This window comes from Musa acuminata, chromosome BXJ3-3 (genome assembly GCF_036884655.1).
Source record: "Musa acuminata AAA Group cultivar baxijiao chromosome BXJ3-3, Cavendish_Baxijiao_AAA, whole genome shotgun sequence".
In the NCBI taxonomy this organism is placed as follows: Eukaryota; Viridiplantae; Streptophyta; class Magnoliopsida; order Zingiberales; family Musaceae; genus Musa; species Musa acuminata.
Window position 1 is genome coordinate 35,739,334 of NC_088351.1, and position 17,885 is coordinate 35,757,218.

Below are 17,885 nucleotides of genomic sequence, written 5' to 3' on the forward strand. Positions count from 1 at the left end.
TTTGAATCCCACAAATTGCACCAACAATTAGTCTCTCTATTGAAAAATGTGATTCATGAGGTTGAATCAAAAAAGGTTTTCACAACATTTACACAACAGAGAAGCAAAGATGGGAAGATAGCTTTACAACAATAAATACAATATCATCTCTCTGACTAGCAAATATACATATTTCTATCTCTTGGAACAGGATAGGTACGGATCCTGAGCAATGGTTAGAACATCAGGTCTTGCTGCTTGATTATATGTCAGGCACCGGCGAATCAGTTCCTAAAGATGTAAGAAGCCGCAATAGTATGCGTAAATCCAACTGACAGTTGTGTTAAATATTTCTGTGGGTTGGAAATTATTTGAAACAGAAAACAAAACCTTACCTTTGCTTCACTTGAAACAGATGGCTTGGTAGGAAATTCAACTTTTCGTGCATTGATTATGGTGTCTTCACGAAGAATTTTCTCCTGGGTCTGCTCATGTCCGAAGGGCCGTCTACCATAAAGCATTTGGTAAAAGATTACACCAGCTGACCAAACATCAACCTGTGTAAATAACAAAAAATGTATAAAATGTTTCTATAAATTAATTTTTTAAATCATGAAGAAAACTAATTGCAGTTTGCAATTCCTAACATGCAACACATCAGCAGAGTACCGGCACAGAAATTATTTGATTCTAAAGAATCTTTGAGCAACCCAAGAAATAATTATTTGGAACAAAAAAAACGACTACAAGCTTAAGGCTCATTCTCAAGTGATCTTGCCGAATTTCAAAACATCAATATTGACTAAGAAATTCATTGGAAAAAACTGGTCAAGCCAAAATGATCGTCCAGTTATATAAGCAAACAAAGAGTTGTGATCAACTATCAAGTTCTAAATATCATCACAAATATTATTATGAATAAGAACCACTATGGAAATCTTTTATTAGAATTTTTTTTAGTTCATGATAAGATTTTTTTTTATATGATCACAAATGTAGCAGTATGTTATCCTCACGTTTACTAACCTTTGATGATATTAGTGGTGTTTTGCTAATCTCGAAGCATTCTGGAGGCAAGTACCTGCAATCATGTCATAATACGATTAAGAGGATTTAAGCATGCTATGTTATACACTGAGTTCTTATGCAAAACAGTTCAAACAAAAGGTTACTATCAAACTCATATGGAAACATTCAATTTTTTGACATGCCTAGAGTAGGTTTTATCTTTTAGGAATAAGACGGGAGATAGAAAAGTCAAAGTGGCACTAGAAAAAGAGGAAGAGGCGAAATAACAAAAATAATAAAAGACACAAAATAGATAAGCCATTCCAACAGCAAAAGCTAGAAGACAAGGCATCCTTATTACAATGTGATGGCAGATGATAGAAGACGGAACTAAGATTATCCAAAGTAAGAATTGAAAATTTCCAGTAATTTCAAAATCATCAATATTAATTTTCAGAAAATATGGTAGGAAGAGATATCAGAAATAACTTTATTTTCTTAAACAGCATTGGGCAGTAAGCATGTGGAAAAGAACTCCCAACAAGGGCTTGCAAAATGCAACTAACAAGAAAAGTAAGCAAAGGAATCCAACAAATGATGCACAATGTACCATACAATGTAAGAACATGTCCATTGAAATTGAAGAGAGTCGGAACGTCAACTTGATGGACATAAAAAATGTATGCAGACCAAGCATTAAGATTAAAAGGAGACATTGATGATTGCAATTTAGAACAAAAAAAGGCACCCACTCACCAGTATGTTCCAGCTCCTTGGGAAGTAAGTTCCATACCCTGAGATCCAGCATCATCTTCCACTATTTTGCTTAGGCCAAAATCAGTGACTTTTGCTACACCAACCTCATCAAAGAGAACATTACCAGGCTTCAAGTCATAATGGATTATTCTTAGAGGCCCTTTATTCAAGTAGATAAGCCCATGAAATATTTGAACGATTATAACTCTAGCTTCCCTCTCAGGAAGTGTTGGTGTTCTCTTAAGGACAGCATCCAGATCTTTCCCTGAATAAACAAAAGAAAACAAAAAAATGCAGTTCCATGAGACTGTATTTCTGTTTAGGTACGCAAAATTTCTTATCGACCACTTAAAAAATAATATGAAACTTGTAAAGCCACTACATAAAGCTAAACAGAAACCAAAGATAATAAAATATAATCAACATGGTTTGAACTTTGAACAGATATAGAACTCATATGCTTGGAGCTGACAATAAAATTTTGGTTACAGTAGATACTTTTAAAAAAAGATAAGCATATAGTAGCTACGAGTTTTCCTTGACAATTAACTAGAATGAGGTTAGAATGTAGAGGCACAAATGCCAATCGTGCCAGCCAATGCCATCAGAGACACAACATACATCACCATATCAAAGAACTTAGATGGTTGACATCATGTATTATAAGGGGGGCATTGTGTCAATACACATGTTTCCAGTAAAATTATACCTTCTATGTGGTTGTTCAATTACATATGCTGCTTTAATTGTTCATAAATAATATGTGATTTTTATGTTCTATATAAAACAGGGTACTACATCAACAACAAATCATAAGTTCTAATTATTTGAGATTGGCTTGTATACGAAACATGGTAATTAGATAACAAATGTTTAAAGTAGAATCATATACCACTGCAATATTCTAAGACAGTGCAGAAACTGTCGTGGTCAATCTCAAAGACATCCCATAGCCGCACAATATGAGGATGCACCAAAGTCTTATGTATGTTGTATTCATGAACTACGTGGCATATGTAGCTTTGCCTCCTCTCTCCTCTCCACTGATGATTCAAACTATGAACCTTACATGCAACATATCTATGCTCCACCAGATCAAATGCCTGCTCCAAAGTTTGCACTTCAAATCACTGCAAAAGAGTTTCCACTCACAAATGCCAATGAAGGCAAATTAAAAAGTAGTGGGCCCACTTAATATCATGGTCAATTTACCATGCATTATGAAACTATAATTTTGTATAAAATAAGTACCTTGTAGACCTCGCTAAACCCTCCTTTCCCAAGAAGGTTGAGGAAAGCATATCGTTTGTTAACAATTGGGAAATTGTTAAAGCGTGAATCATCCTCATCTCGTATCCGCTTCATTTCACATATGAGCCGTGCCTTTTCCAGCTCATAACGATCCTTCTCTTTCAGATAAGTTTCTTCCTCCTTAAATAATATAAGAAGATAAACAAAAGATCATCAAAGAATGCTGTAACATACAAAAAAAAATCAGGGCTTTGGACTATCATATTGCAGAATGGCTTACACAATCACATACTGGGGACAAGAGCTTACACGTTTGATGCTTGCCAGACGTGATTTACAAATCTCTTCTTGTATTTGGAAATCTTCATCTGACATGGTAGTTTCCATGTCACTGCCATCACCCTTGTCTTCATGGAAGAATCATATAACCAATTAAAGATAGTTACATAATAGTCAAATCAAATTAGCCTGAAACCCACACACACAAAAACTTTGTTCAGTGACCTTTCCATACAACAGAGTTTGTTTCAGTTAGGACCTAGTTCTACCAAGTCTATGTTACAATGGGTTAGATGAATGAAACTCAAGTAGACTAGTGCCTTCTCTATGCTGTATTCTTTTGACACTACTTTTCTCCGAGCAAAAATCCGAGTTCTCTTCTTCTGGGTTCTGGGCAACCAACATGTTCTAGCAGATAATCTGAGATCTTGTTTTATATGCTGAACCTTCAAAATTCTAGTAGCGACTTGTGAACGTTATTAAGTTCCTTTATCACATTCCAACTCGTCTAACAAGACTGCAAAGATTTAACCTTGTGTTTTGTTGCCCAAGATTACAGCTCAAATTTACTATAATTAAAGTCCAAATTTATATAGTCAATTTTAGCATAATCAGATGACAAACAATCTATATAAATGTTGTAAACTGAAGGAAACCCAACAAGCATCACTGATCACACAAAGCCTCCTATGGGTGACCTTAAAACAGTTGTGACAGACCTTAGATCACGAAGACTCAACTGTGACAGATAGTTTTATTACAGCCCTGACATGTTATGTCTCTTCTCAGGTGACTCGGGCAGGTCACCATAAATTTGGAAGACTCAGTCTCATTCAGGCAGTTTCTCTTAACCTTTTCTTTTTCTTGTGACTCACGGAGTACTTGAAAACTTGGCCAAGTACTACTTTACAATAAATAACAAGATAATCACTGAACAAATTATACTTTTGGAACCATGAAATTAGCAAATGCTCTAAAATTTACTCTCATGTAAACCACCATAAGAAATCTTAAAAAGCAACTGTTGTTGGGAGTTACATTTATTGATACATAACTGCAATATGTTGAACATAAGAAAAGGGGCAGTGGTAACAAGTATGTATGTCATAAATATAAGAGTTTACCAGATTGTCGTTTCTTAAGTAATTTCCGGTACCTCTCAATGGATTCTTTCGTCTCTAGTAAAGATCTCTGCAAAAACAATAGAGGAAAGGACAGAGGCAAAAGCAACTAAAATCAATGTACGTCTTGAAATCAACATACTTTTGTGGTCAAGTGACAAAAGTCTGAGGAGACGTGGTACAAATAGTTAAATTACATGCTAGCCACATCATCACTACTAAAGATACTTAAATACAATGTGGTTCTTACATATTCTGATTGATTGAAATATGTCAAAAGCCATACACATCTGATAAACAATTTTGTTACAGTAAAACATGCAATAAGCTAGTAATTACATGCAACTCAGTCTCATTCCATACAACAGTGGTAGGATGCAAATATATGCAATTTGCCATTTAACTTTAACATGAAAAAAAAAGGAGCTCAAAAAAACTTACAAGATGAGAATTAACAACCTTCAGTGCTTGACCATCCTCCCATGCCTCAGAGATAATGGTTCCAGTTCTGCAATTAGCACAAAACACAACATGTGGAAAAGGGTACTTGCAAGTCACAAGCATTAAAGACAAGGATGCTCTTTTTCACATGTCTGATTTGCAATAGGTCATGTAGGCAGTTATGCTAATATCACAAAGATGAGCTAGAATGTAAAATTTTCCCTTCAAAAAGTTGAAATATCTGTCTCCTGTATTTTCTTTTGCTGATTGTTGTAGAAATTGGCAAGAGTTTGTAACCTACCTGATAACACCAATATTTCCAAGCCTAAGAGATTCTTGTTGTATCTTCATCCTTGATTTTTGCCTCTCTGCTTTCGAGACTGCTATCTGTAGATCGGATAGCACCTTAATCCACTGCATTGTTAAACAAAGGACAATACAGATAGTCTAAGAAAAAATTTTGACTCACTGATGTTGTTAGGAAAAAATCAATCAAGTGTGATTCAATATCTAAAATGACCATGTGACACAAGAAATAAGACTATTTACTAAATGAATTTGCAGATCTTCAAAAAATAAAAAAAATATTTTCAAAATATACCCAACTTCTCCTAGTGTCTGAATATTTTACATGGCCAAAGAAAGTAAAGAGAACTCCTAACCAAGTTTGATGCTTTTCAACATTCTCAGTACAATCACTATCTCTGCTATGATTCAGATACGTAGGCAACAAGTAGACTGAAAGCATCAAACATAAGAGCTTGCATACATGAACAACAGTAAAAAAATATTTGTTGAGCTTTGCTAAATATTTTTGTTTATCAAGCTCAATATATGCTACAAGAGATAATTCTGTAAAAAGCTTTAAAAAACAGAAAGTTGATGAAATGATCATCTAATTTTTATATCTTCTCATACTTATTCATAGCAAAAGAAGCTAAAAAAGGAATAACCACCTAATGTACAAAAAGGGCTACTCATTATAATAGAGGTATGTTCAAACCAATTCCTTTCTTAATGTTTATGACAATTATATACCCAATGTCTTATTAAGAAACTTGCTTTAGAAACACATTTACCGGCATAAGTTTGGCAACTCAAATTATACAATTTTCCTTATATCTTATGCAGTTGTGCTTCAGCAAAGGTATGGTATAGTCACGGGAATACATCACGTACTGGTTGATATTTATTGAACTGACAACCAATCAGGACATGGACTAAGCCTGGTTTGCTCCCGATATAGATTGTACTATGTGAACAAACCAAAATCAGGACATGGACTATATCTTATGCAGTTGTTCACGTATGTAAGCTCTTAGTACTACTGATTACTGAATATCAGTACACCAATATGTACTGGGATTCAGAAGAAACCTGCAAAAAAAAAATGAAAAACCCCAGAAAAAAGGAACTGCCTCGTACAGGACTTGTTCCATCCTATACCTAACAAACCATCTGGTTTACTCCAGTCCATGTAGCAACAAGCTGTAGCAGTGGGTCATGCTGTACCATACTGTACCAGATGACATTGCAAACATTGCTATGTGCTAAGCTCACTGTACCGGCCTTCCTGGACAACAAATAGTCCAACACTGTTTGGCATCAAGCAATAGTATTCCTTTTTGTCACAATGGTAGTTGTCACATTGCTGTAAGTTTCTTACCAGGTGATAACCATCAGCATGAGGGGCATACCAACATCTGGTACCCGCCGATCCACCCAGAGTTTGGTATCTGTACCAGACCATAACTAGAAACCTCGTTCACAAGGATACCTTTCGGGAAGGATCATCTACAAATACACAATCACCTCTGCAAATAGAGAGATTTCTGTAACTTGAACCCTAGAAATTAAAAATAAGTTTTAATCAGCATCACTTTGAAAGCTCGAAACAAACAATGGTGAGTGTCAATAAATAGACACAACAGGGAAGTTTGGTTGTCAATAGCTTTACAACCTAAAATGATTAATGTCTGACTTCACTAGCAAGTAATTTAGGTGATTGATATAACATCTTCAGAAGAACCGCTTGCACCTTCTAGTTGCAATAGCCTTATTATCATCATCTTAGTTCTCTGAATATGCCACATTTACATAAGTCATCAATCATGGTTCTTCTCGAGGACCTGGATAATACCAACCCCAGCATGTACATATTCACATAATTGAAAACACATCCTTTTAAGACCCTATCATTTTCCCTTTTTCAAAAATCAAAGATAGCATATTGCAGTGCATTATGCTGAGCCCTTTAGTGTATTTGTACTTTAGATCTTGCAGACTCTATGCTCAATGATCCATTAGATATCTGAAAAAAGATTTTTAATCAATTAGGTTTCAAGAGATGCTCATCAATGTGACTGACATTGACACAATTACATGACATTTGGTACATCCAGTAGCACAAAAGTATTAAAGAGCAAAGTCCCAAAACAATTGGAGAACACCTTTTATATGGAGGATTTACTAGAAAAGCCGATGTCTAATATTCACTAAGAACTAATAGGTACAGCTCAAAGAGTAGGTTTTTCTTGTCTGAATCAAATTTCCAAATTTTTAATTCTCATTCAGGCAAGTAAAACCACATTAATCAAGAAAGAGGGCATCGATGACGTTTACATATTTGTTTAATTCATCATGAATTTACGTTAAAATTTTTCAAATAAACCTTTTTATCATGAATAAACTATATCAGATATATCCCACAGTAGCAAATACAAAACCAGGAGACTTCTTAACACAGGTTCCCTAAACTGATGTAGCATGACCAAGACATCCAGAAACTGATAAAACAGATAAAAACTTAATAGAACTCAGCCACAATATCATCACAGTATGTTCCCAATTTTAGACTTAATGCTTATCGGTGTAGCTTTCAATAATGTCCACCTAATCAGAACATAGGTTCCTTATGAAAATTTATTTACTCATTTGTACAATTCATGATAAATTTGAAAACAAATATATAAATGCCCATGGCTACTGCTTAATCGAGGGGCTAACTCAGCAAAGAACCTGCCACTCTTGTTGTGACTTAGTTCCTTAATTAACTGTGTTGGTTAACTAAGCAGAAGAAACACATGCAAGTAGCACTATAACGAGCTTTGTCATGCGCCCTGGATGGAGGTAATAATAAGATAGCACATACAAAAAAGGAGCCACAAATCACTTCACTTTAAATCACTGATACCCTGTTAAGAACCTAAGGATTAAAGCTAAGGCAAAAAAAAAAGATAACATCTTTAGGTGTTTTAAGGCCATACTTGTAGAAGCAGATTCTTTAGTCCTTTTCAAACCTATATAACCCATTACATGATCCTTCAAAGTATTAGCCTCCTAGATTTATTTGATAAATGGATCTTATATCAATCATAATTTGCAAGTCCACACAACAAATCATTACTCTGATAAACACAGAACTCTATCCTCCTATAGATCCTTCTAATAAAGTGAATGTACAAGAATACCGTCCACAGTTTCATTTCCTATATAAAAATGACCTGCTTTGACGTTTCTACTTTTGTAGCCACCTCTTTAAAAGTATCTACTTTGTTGAGTTTCTCCATGCATGTCAGTTTTTCAGTACAACATGATAAATTCAACATTTAAAAATTTTGCTACAGATTTATGTATCTTAAATGGCAATGCTACTACCAGGTTCCAACAAAATACTAAAGTAAGCCATGGAAAATGATTATAATTATGGTTTCATATTTATTTTTCTATTTAATGGACAAAATGCATCAAACATATGTACAAGAGAGATTTTTGTAAGTTGCAACGAGAAGATCTTTGATAACCTTGTTTTTCACTTTCACCATACTAACAAAGTAACAAGTATGGAAAACCAGTAGGAAGTAAAAAATCATAATGATGTAACTAACACAATTGTAAAAAATCATAACCAGTAGGAAGGAAAAATGTCAGGATTACAAAAGTTCAGATAGAACCAAACCTTTGTCTCCATCTTTTGGCCATGATCTTTGAGCTCTTTTAGTTCCTGTTTAAATATATAAGCAGCCAAATTATGAATGCCATCTTCTTAAGATGATGAATCCAAGGTAACCATTGAACATATCAAATAGTTTGCACCTTTTCCAACTGCTGAGAAAGACAAAGATAGTCAGATGCTTCTTGGCGTGACTTATTTAACTCTTCCTCCAAGGTGGCAACTTTGACATGTAATACAGATATATCCTCCTATTGAAATCACAAAGATTATTTAGACAAACAATGTAATCAAGAATGAGAAAAGGAAAAGGAATAAGAAACAAATCATCATCAACTTCATTATTACATCAGTATAGATATCTTTGTGCGGAAGATGTAGCATGCAGTTAAGTTAGCAAGTACCTAATACAACTGAAATACCAGTCCAATGTTATCTACTATTCTTAAATGTTCTTGTTCTTTTAAAATTATCAGTATAGTTTAATTTGGAGGTCTATTGTCAAAGGCCATAGTGAAGACCCTTTAATCAATGAAATGCAGTTTTTAGACTATGAAAGAGAGACGTATAACATGCGAATACTAAGGCTCAAATGTATAATATTGTACTTTTTATGTTAAAATAGAAAATTCATGATTTGGTAATAATAATGCAATATCATAATAATAGATATATGCGTTTAGATAGGATAGACGTGTTGATAAGAGATTGAAACACGCTTGACCATGTAGAGCGCATAAATCATATGTGTCATATTCTAGAACTGAATAAAATAAATGATGGATAATTGCAGAGAACCCAACAGATTTGTACAATATTATCATGAGTCAAATTGTCAAAAATAAAAGGAAAACAAGAACAAATACCTCCAAAGCAACACTCTCATCATTTCCAAGTGACATTTTTGACCAGTTTTCCTGCCAAAAAAAAAAGAATTATTTGACATTCTTATAGCTAAAGCATCAGTGCACAGTTTTGAAAGTGAGAATAAGAAGATAGGAAATTAATTGTTAAATTAATAAAATGGTAATTTCAAAGAAAATAATGTATCACTAGTGCAATGACATGTTCAGTATTCAGTGCATGTGAAACTTGAATCACAACACAATGCAACAAAGTATTCCATGATCTTTATGTGAAAGGGCTATTATGCACGGGGATAAAAAAGTTTCCTTCACATTATTCTGGATCATCATGTCTGCTGGGTTTGTGCAACTGATATCACCGCAACCAAGGAAACCTCTATTTTTAGGGAAAATTACAGGATGCCCACCTATGATTTGGTTGTTTTTTACACTGCCCAATTGTAGTTCAAATGGTACAATTAAGCCATAGTCTTCTCCTTCACCACCCACCCTCCATCAATACCCACCTGAGGTTTTGAGTCATTAGCTAGAGTCAAGTTTCTACAAAAAAGTCCCAAAGCCCTTTTCTTTCCTAACCTCCAGTCTATTTGATCCCAATCAGTTAGGGAAACAAACCATCATACAAATAAATTGCACTTTGTTTTCTGCAAATGAAGCCATCATACAAATAAATCAGCAAAGTAATTCCACAAAACCATAAGAAAATGATACAAAGAAACCAATCTTGATTTCTTTTGCATACTTTCGGCGGAGAACACATTCCATAGCTTCAAACGCACATCAATTTCTACAAGGACCAAAATAAGGGTTTCAGACTAGATAGTTGACCTTTCCTTCTAAAATGACTAAAAAAATCCATGCATGCAATTATTTTGGTCTGTCTTACATGGTGATTTTAGTCTTTTAAGAAGTCTCAGAACCTCAAATGGGTAACAACAGAGGCTAGGTGCTAGAAAGAACCACAAGAGGGCAATTACACTATACTGGCACAAATCATGAAAACTGGCCAAACCACAAACAGGTAACACACAACTCATTCCAATAACAAATTTGTGTCTGTCCATCCAAAATAGTAGTCCTTTTAAGTGGTGGCAATTAATCGAACGAAGGGATACTTAACACAGCAGTAACAACAATAATAATGATGATCTTTCCCTACTTCATATCAAATATAAGGTACATCTTATGTTCAAGAAGAGACAGTAATTTAAGAGCAAGAATTTTATGTAATCAAGAAAAGCAAATATTTTCAGCATACCTTGTATGAGGGGTTCTCTAGCTGCCCATTTGAGGAACACTTGGAGGGAGTTGAGACTGAATGCATTTGATCAACTGTTTTTGAACCACGACCCCTGCCTGCTGATGGACGACCTCTACCACGACCCTGTTTTTTCTTCTTTGAGTCATCCAAATTTCGTCTGATCTCGAAATTCTCCGATGGTTGTAACCTTCCTTTTGTTGTTTCCTGAGCAATCGCCATCATTATTCAAGTGTTACATGAATAAGAGATAGAAACTCAAGAATCTTGATCTCATACATAAACACTGATATAAGTACAAGCAGATCTCAGCAATTTGGGACACAAAAACGGCACTGTCACATTCTATAACAATTATACTTATAAAAAAAATCCTGGAGGACACAGAAATATGGTGGCATGACAATATCCAATTGTGAGGTGCAGGTTCTTTCATCAGAATGAGGAAAAGAAGGCTTTTGCAATACTGAGGGAAGTGGACGCTTGATCATGGGGATTAACCAAAGGATGTTGCTTGTATACTATGGACCAAAGCACCGACTTCCTCATCTAAACTAGGAGACATCATAGTTTGAAAAGCAAGAACACATGTAGAACTGCTTTTATGCCACTAGTTATAGACAACAACTGTATTGTTGTTGCCGAGAACTAAAATCTGGTAGATCAACCGAACAATTTACCCAATCTGATCCACTGAGCTTCCCCCCATGTAATCTTATCATACTGGTCTTACCAGGCGACAAACTGGTCGGTACTGGGACTCATTTTAACCTAAGCTTTTCTCTTCTACTTCCTTTCTTTTGCCCTGCTACTTGTCCACTTCTCTCTTTTCATTGTCATTTCTTCCTCCACCTCATTGCCTCCTCCTTGTCCTACCACTATTGTCGCTCCACTCCATCTTACTACCCCTAGGTGCATAACTCTCTCTCTCTCTCTCTTTGCTTGTAGTGGTCCAACCAATACCAACTAAAACCGAACTCAAGATAGTGTATGGTTCTTCACAGTACTAATCTCGTTGTTTCGTTGTCTTAGATAAAGATTTTAATCCTTGGTTGGCACCTTCTGACATGGGAAGTAATCGCCTTCATCCGGTACTCGACACTTGGCAGCCAAGTCACCCGATTATTTTATGTTCCACGAAATATCTTCATAACCGCAAACAACACCAAAGGTAAACGCAAGAACAGTTAACGAGGTCAAACTCTCTCATTCTCTACTTTCTAAACCACCTTGGGAGGCTAACATGAGTGCAGAGGGACCACATTAGGACCCTCCTGACATTGGTCTTGGTGCAAGAAAGGCATCTCGAGCTCGGCACCACATTAGGCAACAAAGGCTTTGGGCGAGACCAAAGTTCCTAGCACAGATCAAGCTTGGGTTGCTCAACCATGTGGAGGCGATCATCAACATCGGACCAGCATCAAACGATAACACCTTCAACTAGTACAATTGGATAAAATTGTGAGTACCTAAATAAAGAAATATTTTGGTCTTACTATCAATTGTGGTTAGTAACCAGATCTTATATCATTATGGAGGTTTAGGAATCCAATAGAGAACTAACCACAATTTCTTGTTACTTAGAATCACTTTGTCCTTTTTCTATAAGCTAATAATTAAACTAGACAAATAGTCCCAAATAATTGTCAAAGCCAATTAACAGCACCAAATAATCAAAGTATAAATTGTTAAACTTGGAAGGAGCAAAAATACATATATCCCTAAACAACTCAAGAAGTAATAATGTTTTTATCTGTTGATGGAATCTGACGAAAAACACACTACTTATTCATCAGAGCTTGTGCAAATGCAGCAACCATGATTCCATTTGAAATATTTTCTTAAAAACATGTTCAAGTGTGACAATGGGCATGTGGCTGGTTGCTATTATGAGAATGTGGAAACAATTATAGGAATAGTAGAAGGAAGAAGTCAACTAGGACAAGATCCTCCCAAACGTCATACTCATGCCCTTGTCTTAAGCCTGAAACTGGGGAGGCATTTAATGGATGTTGTATGACTCCTAATGTCCTCAGCCCACCACTATATTTGTACAAACACAAAACCAAGGACCATTGTGCTATGCGAACCAGTGGTATCGGTCCTTGAGAGGACCGGTACATACCGATCGGTACTAATGTATCATGTGTTGGTACACCAATAGGAACAAATTTTGAAAAACAAATGGCCGAAAAATAGAAAATATTATTTTTAAAATATTTTCTTTCCTAATCTATTAGTATATAAATTGTATTTAGATAAGATCAAAGAACAACTACATGATAAATGAATACATAATAAGGAGAAAATTTTGAAATTATCTTTTCGGATCCGTCAAGAGGAAGTTGCCTCCATTGTTATGGAATCACCTAATTAGGAACTTTAATCACAAGAGTATGAAAAAGAGTGAGGATGAGAGTGAGAATGAGAGCAAGTGAAAGATGGGAGAGGGAGAGGGACTTAAAGCTCCAAAAGAGCACCAACAGTCAATTTAACCATTGGAGTCAAACTAGACGTGATTTGGGTCGGTATCGATCCAATTCCGATTGGTACCAACCCGTATCCATCGATATGGGATAAGTTTCGATCGTACCGACAGATACATACCTTGTGTCATCTAATACGAGGCCATATTTCAACGTACCACCCGAAATGGGCTGGTCCGCGTATTGATCAACTGGCATACGGATACATTCCACTCATTTTGTACCATTTCAAGGCGTATCTCAAACCTTGTGCGACACTGCATGCCAGAGACATTCGATACAGTTAACAAATTTATCACCAACCATTTCAAGAATTATGTAGCTCTGCACCTAATCAAATAAAAGAATTGAAAGCCTCTATGATGAGATCAGGACATGCACTTGAAAGACCTGTTTTGCTTAATGGGTCCAGACTGCTAGTAATCAAGTACTCAGCTCTTAACGTTTGAATCCTTGTAAATACTTCTATAACAACAAAAATGCGAAGTAGAACTCTAAGAGAAGAACTCTAAGTTCTTCAAGGTTCCTAATTTCTACTCCTTAACCGTAGTCATGCCGTTTAATATTTACTGAAAATTTTTTACATCCTGAATAATTTACATGGCATTCTCAAAGGACAAAAGTTTGTTGGCTCAACAGTGGGACAATCTTTCACTACACAAAACCAAAATACCAGTTAACAACCTTAGTTTTACATGGTGCAGGAGACTTTGATCATAAGTGCAGTAAATTGAGAATATAAAAGTAACAAGAAATAGTGAAAAGTGAAAAAAAAAGTGAGCTTAAGGAAATATATAAAACAGAAGACAACACCATCCGGCATTAGATATTACCCACAATACAGGCTATGCTAACAACGAGATGCTTGTTACTATGAGCTGTTCTCTTGTTATGGCAATCACTTCAAGTGTAGACTTCAAATAAATATGCACAACGCAAAGATGAAATCTCTTATTTCAAAGAAAAGTTATCGTATATGAGCTAATAAAAGTCATTTATAAAACTCATTAGTTTAGGATAATCATAAATATGGTGTTGCACTTGGATTTACACACATAAAGGTATGACCCTTTCATTAGCAGCAACAAAAAAATACAAAAGTGACAATTATTTATAGAGAAACATTAGCATTATATGTAAATTCATATAAAACAGCAATATGTCAAAAGAAATAAATGCAGTTAATCGAAATTCCAAAGGCTGGTAGCAAAAAAAAGGAGTAGAAATCACATATGGACTTTGATGCTAATTATCATGTCATCAGGAACAAACTATGAAAACAAAGAAAATGGTTCATGTGGAGCATTAGGTCATCATACAGCTCTTGTCAGCTGCCAAATTCATGCTTACCAAGAGCTACAAAGCTAAGGGGAATATTCTGGACCAAAACAAATTCATATTTGTGTATAAATTGACTACAGTAAAAACAAATCACCTCAGATTTCTCAAAATCAATATCATCGTCATCCTCTTGAAGTTTCTGCCGTTTCTGAGTGTTGTGTCGTATCAAGAACTTGCCACCATTCTGAACATAGATGCATGCAATATCAGATACGCAGTGGATATTTCAGCAAATCATTCATATTGGATGAACAATGGACACTAATAATGTGGATGAAACCAAGAAGTCATAGATCATCACAACATATCTGCAAACTAATAACATTATAATGTGCAACAAGTTTGTCTAGTTCACAAAACATAAGCAAAAATAGAAGGGCTATCACTGCAAACACGTCCATAGCAAAACTGGAAACCAGCTAAAGGAAACACTTAAAGGTTTTGAAATGCATCAACTGCGAAGGATCATAAACTTAGCACAAGTACACCCAATCAACTCAGAAACAAAAAACGAATTATATTTTTTTTTAAGTAATTTCATAGTGAAGTAAGTTTGAGAACATGACCTAATAACACAGTGAAATAATTTCATGACAACGAACCCTTAAAAAAGCATAATCAACTAAGTTTTTGCAATAGTATCATAAATGTCAGATAAATTTTATGGGAAAAAAAAAGTTAAAGATACTTCCAATAAACGGTGTAATCAATCAAGAATCAAACACAAAACAGCAACTTCTAAGTTTCAATATGCACTAACTGGAAAGAATCATAAAGATAGTGCAAAAACTCCCAACTATCAACTTAAAAACAAACATAAATTAATTACTAATGTGCAAGAGAATCCAACTTCAGGAACATAAGCTAATGTCATAGCCAGGAACTTTCATGATAATAAATATTAGAAAAATGTAAGCAACAATGCTTCACGAAATTTTTTTACTATCAGTTAATTTAGCAACTAAATGGCAAAAGAACATCACAGATACTTCCTAAAAGTGGTACAGTAAGTATAATGAGTCGGATTAGGCTAACATCGTCATCAGATGATGAGTCCAGCAATTCCTCTTGTTCTGGGAACCTCGTCGGAGGTGGAGGTGCAGGCGGCCGTGCTGTTTGAACTGTAAGCGAAGAAGTGCTCTTCCCAGCCATGCGAGCCTCCAACTTGGCTAGCTTCGTCGGGAGGGGCGGATTGGAGGAACGCGAATTCGAAGGCAGTTACAAGGCTATGTCATCGGACATGGTGGACCGCACCAAGAAAACCAGAACCAGTGACCGAAAGGCGATCACGAAACAGACCTACGAACCGTGAGAATCCTAACGCCGATCGTCACCCTCAAGTAACTCAATCAAGAAAAGAGAAGGATTACGAAATGTCCGATGGAAAAGTAGCGAGACGAAAGCTCCGAAACCCCAACCCTAGCCCTAAAAGACCCTGAGGATGTGCATAACTACGTCAGGGTTCTTGGAGGGCGGGAGAATGTGGGAGAGGGAAGCTTCGGAACCCCAGCGGCCGCCCAAGAAGACCCTTAGAACGCGTCGCCGCTAGTAGCATGCGCCGGGATTCGCCTTGCGTTGGGCGAAACGGAAATGGCGGTGGAGAGACGAGGGAGCGGGAAGGGCTTTCGGGGTCTTCAGGACGGTGTGTTGTTGTGGTTTTCTTTGCGGAAAAGAAAATGAGGCCTTATAAAGCAGTAAAGGAGGGAATGCGAGAGTCGTTGAAAAATGGAAAATGTTTTCTTAATTTAATTTGTTTTCGGTACGATATGTTTTATATATTATAACAGTACATAATTGCCAGTTTTATGAGTTTTGGAAAGGTGGTTGGCGTTCAAAGAATGAACTCATTTATGCACTAAGGTGCATGATTATAAATGTAATAATTTTATTATTATTATCTCTTTCTTATTTGGTAAAATAGGAAGATATGTTGATTATATAATAATATTAATCATCAACGATGGCATCAACTAGTCTAGTTGTTAAAGACTCTTGATAGTTTCATACAACTCTGGACTCAAATCATGTCTTCACTAAAAAAATATTAATCATCAATATATCTTAAAAAATATAAATTATAATATATATATATATATAACACTAAGGCAGGGGTGTTTGTAATCTTCATTTTTTAGCTAAAATGTTATTATCTATTTCCTAAATTATCTACCTTTATTAGAAATTCCAATGGAGCAATTAATTAGTGATTCATAAAAATATAATTATTTTTTGATTAAAAAAGAGAGTGTGATGCATGCTTTAAATTTAATTAATTTTTTTAAGATATGATAATCCATGCCTAAAGATTTTTAAAATGTTCATGATTTTTTATTATTATTTTAATTATTTATATTGTGATATAGAATGTCACGATATAAACCATGTCTATGACTAGAATATTGAGTGTTAATAAAGGAATATTCGCTCTCAATATCATAAAAATGAATATCTCATATGTTCTTCTCAAGCGAATCTCTGATTATGATCATTAGGATTGAGAAAAAAAGAGTTATTCGGGATAATCTGATTAGAGTAAGAATCGAGCAGATTCCATATGGGCTTAACAACACTATGCTCGGTATACGATCTTTAGGATATTGAATTGATGAGAGACTATAGATACTAAATAAGGACAAATAGGTCCAATGGATTTGATTCTCTTGTATCGTATGGGGACTGTAGCGTAGTGGTCTAGTACATCTGTAGTTGATGAATCGAGTGCATTATTATGAAGATAATAATTTACTGAGTTAGAAGGAGTTCTAATAGATATGATTCATGACCAACTCAATATTGGGCCTAGAGGATCAGTAGATGTTGCGACGATTAGAGGTTTGAATATGATTATTAGATATCCAATAAACTCATAAATTATTGGATCTTATGAATAATATCCAATAAGAGCAAATAAGATATTATTGGGTAAAGATCCACTAATCCAAGATGTTTGGGTAGTTGGATGGATAAAGATCCATTATAAAACACTTCTCTTAGAGCTCTGACAAGCCCGAGAGCTCTAAGTCCAAGACTTACAATGTTCAATGATTCGACTCAATGTTTTATAGGTCTTCTGTAAAAAGAGCACCTAGGTTGATGCGCTTGCTAGGTTAACTAGTTGTTAGTTGAGACATCGCTGACCTGAATAAT

At 35.3% G+C, this 17,885-nt stretch overlaps 1 protein-coding gene across 3 annotated transcripts; it reads right to left on the bottom strand.

Moving 5' to 3' along the window:
* Positions 1 to 27: 27 nt before the first annotated feature.
* On the bottom strand, positions 28 to 16,380 carry LOC103978814 (serine/threonine-protein kinase TOUSLED). 3 transcript variants are annotated; one of them, XM_065142670.1, is made up of 16 exons: positions 15,774 to 16,380; positions 14,833 to 14,922; positions 10,912 to 11,118; positions 9,654 to 9,704; positions 8,931 to 9,038; positions 8,794 to 8,838; positions 5,137 to 5,222; positions 4,836 to 4,902; positions 4,398 to 4,464; positions 3,304 to 3,401; positions 2,995 to 3,174; positions 2,636 to 2,846; positions 1,744 to 2,008; positions 1,006 to 1,060; positions 375 to 536; positions 28 to 270 (listed from the first exon to the last, which is right to left on the bottom strand). In XM_065142670.1, the coding sequence occupies exons 1-16, from the start codon at positions 15,888 to 15,890 to the stop codon at positions 175 to 177; spliced, it is 1,905 nt and encodes a 634-aa protein (XP_064998742.1). In that variant the 5' UTR covers positions 15,891 to 16,380; the 3' UTR covers positions 28 to 174. The 3 variants fall into 3 exon arrangements, with proteins under 3 accessions (XP_064998742.1, XP_009393021.2, XP_064998743.1); XM_009394746.3 differs by having other exon boundaries at positions 5,137 to 5,249; XM_065142671.1 differs by lacking the exon at positions 8,931 to 9,038 and having other exon boundaries at positions 5,137 to 5,249.
* Positions 16,381 to 17,885: the final 1,505 nt, after the last annotated feature.

Bases quoted from the DNA above. Each gene is read 5' to 3' on its own strand.
- LOC103978814 (XM_009394746.3), bottom strand. From the start codon at position 15,890: ATGGCTGGGAAGAGCACTTCTTCGCTTACAGTTCAAACAGCACGGCCG. The intron at 8,839-8,930 runs GTGCAAACTATT...ATATTTAAACAG, and splicing joins TTTCTCAGCAGTTGGAAAAG to GAACTAAAAGAGCTCAAAGA. The intron at 1,061-1,743 runs GTGAGTGGGTGC...ACATGATTGCAG, and splicing joins CAAGGAGCTGGAACATACTG to GTACTTGCCTCCAGAATGCT.